This window comes from Euphorbia lathyris, chromosome 3, assembly GCF_963576675.1.
Source record: "Euphorbia lathyris chromosome 3, ddEupLath1.1, whole genome shotgun sequence".
NCBI lineage: Eukaryota > Viridiplantae > Streptophyta > Magnoliopsida > Malpighiales > Euphorbiaceae > Euphorbia > Euphorbia lathyris.
In genome coordinates, this window is record NC_088912.1 from 85007555 (window position 1) to 85017744 (window position 10190).

Sequence of the window (10190 nt, forward strand, 5' to 3'; positions counted from 1 at the left end):
TATAAATAGTGCCATCACAAGCTTCACAACACACAGAACTTGATCAAGCCATTACGCTGACCAAATCTCTACAAGTTCTGCAAGCAAGAAGCAAAGCAAAATTCTTACACTACATTTTCATATCTGTGTAAAAGTCTAGAGTGATTGTAAATCGTCTAAAGTGTCTTAGCACATCTTTGTATTAGGACAAAAACACTTATCATTTCTAGAGATAGAAAGGAGAGGCTGAGTACTCGGTTTTAAGTACTCAGCGGAGAGATTAGGATTGAGTAGAAGTATAGAGGAAGGTACTCTTGTCATACTCAATTGCTGATATTGTAAAAGGTTTGAGGCTCTACTAAGAGCTCAGTAGAGGATTTGAAATCTCGGACGTGTTCCGGGGACAGGACGTAGGCTTAGAAGAAGCCGAACCTGGATAAATCTGCTGAGTGAAGTATTTCTAAACCTTTGACTCCTTATTTATATTGCTTGCTTAAACAATCAAAACTGACCAAGTCAAGAGGTCAAGTTGAGTTGTGCGCATTAAAACGTAAGAGCTCAGGAATAGACTCTAAGTGCTATCTCCTGACTCAAGCTAAGAAACTGACCTAGTCACCTGTTGACTAAGCTAGTATCTTGCTGTTTACTCAGCACCGCTGTTCAAACCTTTTCTTTAGTAAAAGAAGTATGCCTAAATTGCGAAAAAGTTTAAATAGTTCCTAACCCCCCCCTTGGAACTATACTTGCAACTAAATAAGGGACCAACACTAGGCATACGTTTTGTGGATTCGCCTTCGGTCGTCCTCAAACGTTAATTTTCACATCAGGTTCGGTGTAATGTGCTTGATCAGGGTGTAGTTGATCATGTATAAGTATTGAAATGTTCCGCAGCAAGGCTGAGTCACCTTTAGAGACCTGGTCGACTAAGGCTTTAAAATATCTCTGATCCTTTGTCTGATCATGACACCCTTCAGTTTCATGAGTCTGACCATAATTAATCAAAAGTGTTCTCCAGAACATATGAACCCTCTCAATACTGATCATATCGCCAGACTCATAAGCTTGTTTGATCTCGCATGCACATGGTATCTAATGAGAGGTTCTCAATACACAACCACAGAGCGCATTCACTTCATGGCTCAAACTTCTCATGCGATGTAACTCAACATTGATCAGTTGCATGCAGTAGTGGGAGACTTTGCATACCAGGTAGTTAAAGGGGAATCCAGAGTAATAAACTCCTTTACGAAGCCTGGACTGCTCAAGCATATACCTAATAAGAAGATAAACATACTATCAGTTGACTGAAATTACAAATACATGATAAGAATACAACGTATTGAAAATACCTGATATTAGTTGCCTGGGCTTCTATCTGCTTGTGAACCTTCTGCCATACCGTATCCAGCGATCCTGTGGCTGTATTGAGCCATTGCTTTAGACTCGCATGTTCGCTCTCCACACAACAAGTGGTTGTGTTGCCAAAATGTATGAAATTTTTCGTCCAAGCAACAACAAACTTCTCTTTATACACCAACCACGTCTCCTCAACGTACGAGATATGAGTTTGGTACCTGCTCATCGAATCCTTCATCTTGCCCAGATTTTCCTCGTACTCCGCAATGGATAAAGATTGAATTAATGTTCTCCATTTTCCATTCTTGAATTTACCGGCAATTGATTTGTCTCCCATAATTCTGTACGCCTGATCTTCTACATCCTTGTTTATATGCCAGGTGCATAGCAAGTGTGCTGTATGTGGGAAAACCTCTAGAATCGGTTTCAACAACCCCAACTCCCTATTACTGACGATAACAGTCGGGTTGAGATCAAACCCAATCAAAACCCTCAGCCACTGCAGGACCCAACGGTAGCTTCTTTCAGTCTCATCTTTAATGATGGCATATGCGATCTTAAAATTGTTATTGCAAGGCGTCATCCCAACAATTTCAACAAATGGCATTTTGTACTTGTTGGTTTTGTACGTTGAATCAATGTCGATGTACCCGTAATAAGTCCTGAATAAATCTACTGATTCTGGATGTGTCATAAATACATGTGTAATCACGCTAGAATCACCCTCAGTTTGCGTATAATGAGCATACTTGTTCTCGAGAGCAATATGATAGAACTGACTAGCCAAGTCTCTACCTTCGAACCCATCCTTCCTCATCTTATCTCTATAGTTGTAGACGTGTTTAATTGTTGGGTTGTCTTCGGGATGCTTTTCTTTAACGGCTGCTAAAATAGCACAAGGCTTTGCTTGAGCCGAACTCATATCACGAACGATTAACTTAGATGCGGTACTGAGTCCGCTCATCTGCCGACTTCCCTTTAGATACACACGTAACGAATGATTGTGCTGACCAGTTAATCCAGCCTTAGCCTTTATCCCCCAACCAGTAAGGTCTGATCGTTGATAGGCTTTAATCTCAAATTTACACCTGCACGCTTTAGTTTTAGTTTTTCGTATTAACCCTGGGTCATCTGTTTTCCCTCTGTAGCGTTCACCCCGTGAACATCTCAACTGCTTTTGCTTTCCACCATGTTTATGCGAAGATATTATAATCTCAAACCCAATTCAAATAGCTACCTGTTTTGCCCAAGTAACAGCATCTTCATACGAAGGGAAAACGGTGTCCGTTATAAAACGGGAACTGTAATCAATGCCGTCGGGTTGCCAATCTTCTAACGGTTCCTGAATATATAAAAAATGCATAATATGTATTAACAATACGCGCAAAAATGTTAAAAAATGGCATTCGGGTGCATAATAGGTAGTAACAATACGCGTAAAAAATTAAAAAATATAAATTTAGGGCTTATTCGGGCAGCCTGCACGTTAAAAATTACACTTTCGAGCTTGTTTGGGCCTCGTATAGGCTAAACGGACAGGCTGCCCAGTTAAAAAGAAAAAAAAGGCCACATTAGGCCTAAACGGGCAGCCTGCCCGTTCCACCGTAGGTGGGAACGGGCAGGTCACGTTGCTCGTCCCACGGCAGAACGAGGGCAGCGTGCCGTCCGTTCCACAGGCCGAACGAGCAGCGCATGCCGCTCGTCCGCACGGCCGAACGGGTAGTTCATCCGTTCGGTCGTGCGGACGAGCGGCATGCGCCGCCCGTTTAGGCCAATTCTGGTTAAAAAAAAATCCAAAATTCAAAAAAAACGAAATTTTAATTTAAATTTATATCATAGGATTACCTCGTGTTAGAAATCATGGTCTTCGGGAATGCTCGGGTCCATTTTCGTCCAATTCAGGTTTTTAGGCTTGGGAGAGAAAGAGAGAAAAAAAAAATTTGGTTTTTGAAAAAAATTTATGAGAAGGGCATAAATGTCAAAATGGTGCGGTGGGTGAAAAAAAAGTTGCGGTATATAGTAATACCCATTTGGCCCTCATAAAGGGGGCGGGAGTTTCACCTGCCTGTTCTAAAGGTGGGCGGGTGATTATCCCGCCCATCATAAGGCCATGCGGGAGAATTTTCCATCCGTCCATAGGGAAGGTGGGATGTTCATCCGCCTAGGCTATGTTCAACGAATTCCGTCTCCGAATATGGAGATGGAACTTGTATTTTCGATTCAAATTAACAAAAAGAAAAAACGTATATCGTGTCCGTTAATAATAGTTGTTGTTTGGGTTTGTGATTTTGGAAGAAATTACATAAAAAAAATTTAGTTTTTATTCAAAATTATACCAATGGTAAAATTGTCCGAGAGGAGACGGTGATAAATAAAAAGGTGAATCCACTTATTATAACATAACAGATATAATTGGTAAAAATAAAATAGTTCATAAGGTATTGATTCAATTCCGCGGGAATGAAAACTACAAGGATAAGGTAAAAGGAAATGAGGTACAGAATACAGATTAGATACTCCATTAATGGCGGGTACTCTTCCTTCAACTCCCCTTTCCCAAGCTTCCTTCTCCTTCCCTTCTCAAAATCCATCTAAATCACTTAATCCCTCTTCTTTCTTCTTTTCCATTAACGGTCGCCCTCTCGTTCGCTGTTCGGCGAAGAAGAAAATTAGCTTGGCGGATCAAATTCTTGACTACATTGAAGGTACCACTTTACTCTGTAGTTTCATAATCTTCATCCACGGCAAGACAAAATTCCTTACGTTTTCTATTTCAGGCGGTCCTAAGCTGAGGAAATGGTATGGGGCACCTGATATGCTCCAAAAAAATGATCCTACTGCTAAAGACGAGGACGAATTGTTCGGTATGTTTACGAATCAATTTGGATATTTTTTTTTGTTTCCTTTTTAATTTAATTTCTTGAGAAAATGTGGCTTCCGTTTTAAATGCAGAAGAAGATGGAGTAAGAGATACAATTTTGGTCACAGATGGAGATAACGACATTGGTCAGGTTTGTTTCTAGTCTCTCCACAATGTCCTCTCCCATTCTTCTCTAGGAGAAGTTAATAAGATCAACTGTGGTTTATATTGAATCACTTGCAAAATTCAATTGATAATTGCTCAACCGAGCTTAAATTCAAACTTAAAAGTTATAAGTTGCTATAGGATATGGTTGAGCAATTTTTCCGATTTCATTAATCTAAGCCTTGAAATGTCTAGCTTTTGTAGATGGTAATATTGTCATTGATTGTTAAACGAGCTAAAATAAAGGCATTGGTGAAAGATAAGAGGAAAGCCATGGAAGCTTTTGGAACTTATGTTGAGGTAATATGCTTAACTCATGAAATTACTCTTGAAATTCCATGCTGCTTATGAATTTTGAGGTTTTTTCCCCATTGCAAAGTCCATAGCAGGAGATGCAACTAACAAGCTACTTTTAAAGAAGGCTCTCAGAGGAGTTCGTGCAATTATATGCCCAAGTGTATGTGTTTCTGATAAGACCCATATGATTCTTCCTTTTTAGACTTCTATATGTTCAGTAGCAGCATATGTTTATAGATCGTAAAAGTTCTAGTACTAGCTGTTCTTCTTATTCAGACATCTAACTAGTTGTTTTCAAAATTTCATGTTAATCTTTGTGTTAATCTTTGTGTGATGCTCTTAATTTTGGCTTAGTTCTGCTTCCTTCTCAGTGAACTAAATTGTAACGTTTAGTTGTGCAGTCATATACTGTTATCCAAATTTTGCTCAACAACCAATGTTTGGTTATGGTGCTTTCAATAATTCTAAGGAAAAAAAAAAATCTGTTTCAAAAGTTTCTGCATTCTAAGGTACTAATAGGGTGACAATTCAGGTTATCATGTTATATTATCTATATGTTCTATACTATTATATATGATATAAATTTGAAAAAAAATTATAATCATATAGTTTGTGTCGTGTCAGTCCTGTTGTCTTTTGTAAATCTGTGTTTTGTGTCAAAAATTGCCACCCCTCCTAGAGATGGTGTTCCCGGCCGTAAACCTTTATTGGCTTCATCATTTCCTCACTCGCAGGATGGCTTTCTGTCTAATGTTGGAAGCTTGAAAGGTGTCAATCATGTAATCCTCTTGTCCCAGGTATTGCTCATTCTCTCTTTCTCTAGAAAGCTAAAATACACCCTCAGACTTTGAGCTTTGCGATTGTTTCCCTTTAGACCCTTGAACTTTCAATTTGATACAATTGGTTCATCTAAACCAATTTGCAAAAGAAGCCAATAAAACTAACATTGTCAAAGTAGATGAGCACATACTGATCAAAATACGGTGGAATGATGAACGATTGTAATTGAGATCTCGTGTTGACATGCTTAATGAGAGAAAGCAATTAACTGTTGGGCCTGAGGGTGTGTTTTGCCTAGCCAATTTGTATAAAATTTTGGTTTAACAAAGTTGCAGTTGTCTGTTTATAGAGGTAGCGGTGGCATTCAAGCTCTCATGAAAAGCAATGCAAGAAAATTGGCTGAGCAAGATGAATCATTGCTGATGGCTGCAGGAATTCCTTACACCATCATCAGAGTTGGTATGCTGCAAAATACTCCTGGTGGAACACAAGGTTTCAACTTTGACAAGGTATCTTCATATCATGTCCCTATTCATATTGAAATTTGTAATTAATTTTAGTGTAGGTGCAAAAAACTTGGCTTAACTAAGGGTTGCCTCACATATATATAAATGAACTTTAGCTTTTATAGTTAGTCTATGTAATTAATTTAATGTGTAAAAAACTTGCTTGACCCACTCAAAAGTTACTTCGAAGGAAGAGGGTTGTTTCATGCATATTAAAAATCCTCAATTTGGGTAAGAACTCTAGCTTCTCTTGAAGGAGAAAACCTGAAATTTTGATTGATAAAAGTTACCAATTACGTAGAAAAAGATGAATTTATACCCCTCTAAAACCCAAGGGCATAAAGTTAATAAAACCCCTACTAAAGAACATAAAAGGCATAAAGTAAAAGTTAAAGGGTCAAAATACATAAAGGAAATAAGGGAAATTGCTGTAATTCTGCCCACGAAGGGAGCAAAGAAGGAAAATGGAGGCAGAAGACTCTCTTCCTTAATTTTCAGTGTTACCAGTTTTAACTTCCACAAGGCAATGCCCATGTGTTATGACTTCAACTCCTATTTTCGGTTTCATTCTTTGCAAAACAAGTGGATGTCTGCATCATTCTCTGTTTTCCAAAGTTTTTCCATTCTTTCAAGGCTCTTGTCATTCATTTTTCTTTCATTGCAAAAGTAAACATGCTCAGCATCCGTTAGTGTAACGGTCTGACTCAATACCATGTAAATATTGTCGGCTTTGGCCCAAATCCAACACCTTAGGGCTCACGGTTTTAAAACGCATCTACATATATTGAATACACACCTTATCATTTCCGGCGTGGGATTCAGTTCATTCCTGCCCCCATCACTTTCCCTTAGGGCGGCTCCTTGCTCAGGCCTCCTATCCCAGCGCCACCCACCCCGGACTGGGTTATAACAGGTCCACCAGCTTCCGCCCGGTTCGTTCCCGAACCATACATTGTACATAGAGTCGGCTTTGATACCAATTGTAACAGTCTTGCCCAATACCATGTAGATATTTTCCGCTTTAGCCTAAATCCGACACCTTGGCCTGACGGCTTTAAAACGCTTCTACATGTATTGAATACCAACTTACTAATAACTGGACCGGGTCATTACAGTTAGTGCATATGGGATACTTATCACACACCCCACACATCTAGGTCTGGACATCTGAAGTGCAACTCTTTAGAGGACTGAACATCTGCGGTTAAACCAACATTGAACTAGATAGCTTGATATAGGCACTGTTTGGCAATTAGATGTTAGCTGTTTACCTTTTTTGTTAGCTGATTTGACTAGCTGATTGTGTAAATTTGTTTGGTAAAATTGAGCTGATTACTAATAGCTGTTTGTGTAAAATGATAAATAAGGACATGGTAAAGTATTTAATTGGGGTGAAAGGATAATGATTAGGGGTAAAAATGTTTATCAAAAGAGATCGAGCAATAAGCTAATTGAAAAAGCTCCTAAAATAAGCTTTTTCAATCCAATAAACTCTTTCAAACCTCTCTTCACCAAACACCACTATTAAAGGTTTGACTAGTCAAAACCTCTAAAGTGGCTCAAACCTCTAATTTTACCTCAAAAAACTCTTTACCAAATAGGGCCATAATGTTGAAAAACTTAGCGTAACTCACCCCAAAATATACCTTGATAGGAAAGGGTTGTCTCAAACATTTAAATCACTTTTAGCCTTTGTAGTTACCAATGTAGAATGCACTGCTGTTCAAATAAAGTTATACTGATACAAGGCCTGATTAGGCCAGAGTTCTAACCACGCAAGACATGTGCGTAACAGGGTTGTGCAGAGAAGGGAAGTCTTAGCAAAGAGGATGCTGCATTCATTTGTGTGGAAGCTCTTGACACAGTCCCACGAGGAGGATTCACATTTGAGGTTGGTGAAACGTGAACATAATCTGTCTATTTGTGCAGTTACCAATAAAAGCTGTGCCTTTCTTTTTTTGTGCAAAATGTGGTTCGAGTAGCTTGTCTATATGCAACAGGTAGTGTGGTTGGTTGGCATAGACAGAAGCTACTGAATATATAATACAACTGCTCAGTTGTATGGAATCTACTTTATTGGGGAAAAAAAAGCCAAAGCATAATTTTTTTGGAACATGAACATTGATTCCCGTAGAATATTCTTCTTTGTGGTCAGTTAAAATATTACTTAGGTACAAAACATTTTTCTTGGAAATGCAACAAAGTCATGATTTTGATTAATATTACACATTCACCAAAGATAAATAGTAAAAGCTTAATTTATTTGGTGTCTGACCTTGGCTAAAAAACAGAATTAAATTAAATCCTTGAACTTGGATTAAGGAATTAATCATGTCATTATAAGTAAGTTTAGAGGGCTAACGACACTCTATAAGTTTAAGGAGGCAATCAATTTTTTGGCAAAGTTTAAAGGAATCCTTATATGTTAAGCCAATAGTAAATGGGGAATTTTTCTCAAAGAAAAATACAAAAAGACAACGGAAGTTTTTATTGTTGAAAGAAATCTCTTAAGAAACCACACTATTTATTTATTTATGGAAACTACATTTTTAGTATCTTGTTTTTTTTTTTTTTTTACTTTTATTGATTAAGTCCGTGACCTTTCAATCGCATCGATCAATTTTAAGCCTTTAGTTAGTAGGACATTTAGGTCTGAAACATTAAACTCAATGAAAGATGCATTTTAAATTGAATTTTAACAATTTCAAAATTTATTCTTTTATGTGTCTAATATAGCTCGCTCAGCGGGGACGCGTAGTGCAACCGGGCCGCCCTTTTTTTTTTTTTTTTTATGTGTCTAATATAGCTAGATGAAAACCATAAAGAAATCTTATTTCAAAATGTAAAAATATACAATTATAGATGGAGATGAAAAGAGTCACATATGTTAATAGGATTTAATATTCACTACTAAGTGTCATGTTAACTAAAGGCTCAACGTATCTACTTATAATAATCAAAGGTTTAATGTGTCAAATCGAACAATGAAAAAGTTCGGGGGCTTTGGATGCTTTTTTCTTTATTTATTTATTCTGTGAATCACAATGTGTTCTAGTTTTCTTTGTTGTAATTTCTTATAGCAGCTGCGTGTAGTAATCGATGGTCTAATTTGTATTCTTAACAATAGGTGGTGAATGGAGAAGAGAAGATTTCGAATTGGAAAGATCATTTAGCCGGATTGATGGAAAAAGCACAGCAATAGCTTCCTCAAATGTTTCATTGATTGATGAGGCAGTTGTGGGTTTTATTTTTTTCAAATAGTTTATCTATGACTGTTTCACAAATTATTCATTTTTATTTTTACAATCACATACTATTTGGATGGTTCAAAACTGAATGTTCAAAAAAAAAAAAAAAGAAAATGAATTCAATACAAGTTTTATGGGTAAATAACACCTATGGTCACTCAATGGTCAATCAACTTTAAAACCGGACGTAAAAGTCACTCAAGTTTGCCTTTTATTAACATAAAAGTCACTTAAACTTTAACCACTCTGTTAATCCTCTATCGTAGAGTTGATAGAAATTATTTTCTAAACAACTTTAATTTTTAAACCGTTTGGTTTGACTTTGATATCATTTAAGTGTTATGTTGTTTAGGAGTGAGAAAGCTTCAAAAGAATAGTATGGAAAATTGAAAAATGTAGTTTTGTTGTAAATATCGGTTTAATTATTAGATTTTTCCATTTTGAGATCGCCAACCGGCATTTCGAGGCAGTTTATTTTCATTAGGGTCGTAATGTTAATAAGAGCAAAGTTGAGTGACCATAATAGGGTTAATACATCATTTGCCCCCTGAACTTGTCCAAAATAGTTGATTGGCCCCCTGAACTTTCAAAGTGTCTCGATAACCCCCTGAACTTGCATAAAATGTTCAGTTAGCCACCTGAACTTGCATAAAATATAATCAATTAATCACTCGGTTGTAAAAAAATAAGTTAAATACGGAAGATATGTTGCACGCATTTTAAAAAAGTAAAACGACCAAGATCGGGGTATGCGATTATAATATTAAAGAAGAAAATGCTATATAGTTGAATATGTAAGAAATTCTTTTTTAACATGTTTTAATCTATTTTGTGAAGTATGTAATAACATTCTACGACGTGTAACATATCTTCCGCATTTAACTTACTTTTTTACAACTGAATGATTAATTGATTATATTTTACGCAAGTTTAGGGGGCTAACTGAACATTTTATACAAGTTCAGGGGGCAAATGATGTATTAAGCCACCATAATATTA

The 10190-nt window shown here is 37.0% G+C and overlaps 1 protein-coding gene across 1 annotated transcript; it reads left to right on the forward strand.

Annotated features, from left to right (window-relative positions):
* The first annotated feature begins 3786 nt into the window (after positions 1-3786).
* LOC136221776 (uncharacterized protein At2g37660, chloroplastic) lies at positions 3787-9319 on the forward strand. The gene is made up of 9 exons (XM_066009205.1): positions 3787-4040; positions 4113-4199; positions 4288-4346; positions 4565-4660; positions 4740-4817; positions 5392-5454; positions 5773-5946; positions 7739-7834; positions 9071-9319. Exons 1-9 carry the CDS (start codon positions 3860-3862, stop codon positions 9143-9145), a joined length of 909 nt encoding a protein of 302 aa, XP_065865277.1. The 5' UTR covers positions 3787-3859; the 3' UTR covers positions 9146-9319.
* Positions 9320-10190: the final 871 nt, after the last annotated feature.

Coding starts and splice junctions, on each gene's coding strand:
- LOC136221776 (XM_066009205.1), top strand. CDS start 3,860: ATGGCGGGTACTCTTCCTTCAACTCCCCTTTCCCAAGCTTCCTTCTCC. Junction 4,200..4,287: donor AGACGAGGACGAATTGTTCG/GTATGTTTACGA, acceptor TTTTAAATGCAG/AAGAAGATGGAGTAAGAGAT. Junction 4,347..4,564: donor GAGATAACGACATTGGTCAG/GTTTGTTTCTAG, acceptor TAGCTTTTGTAG/ATGGTAATATTGTCATTGAT.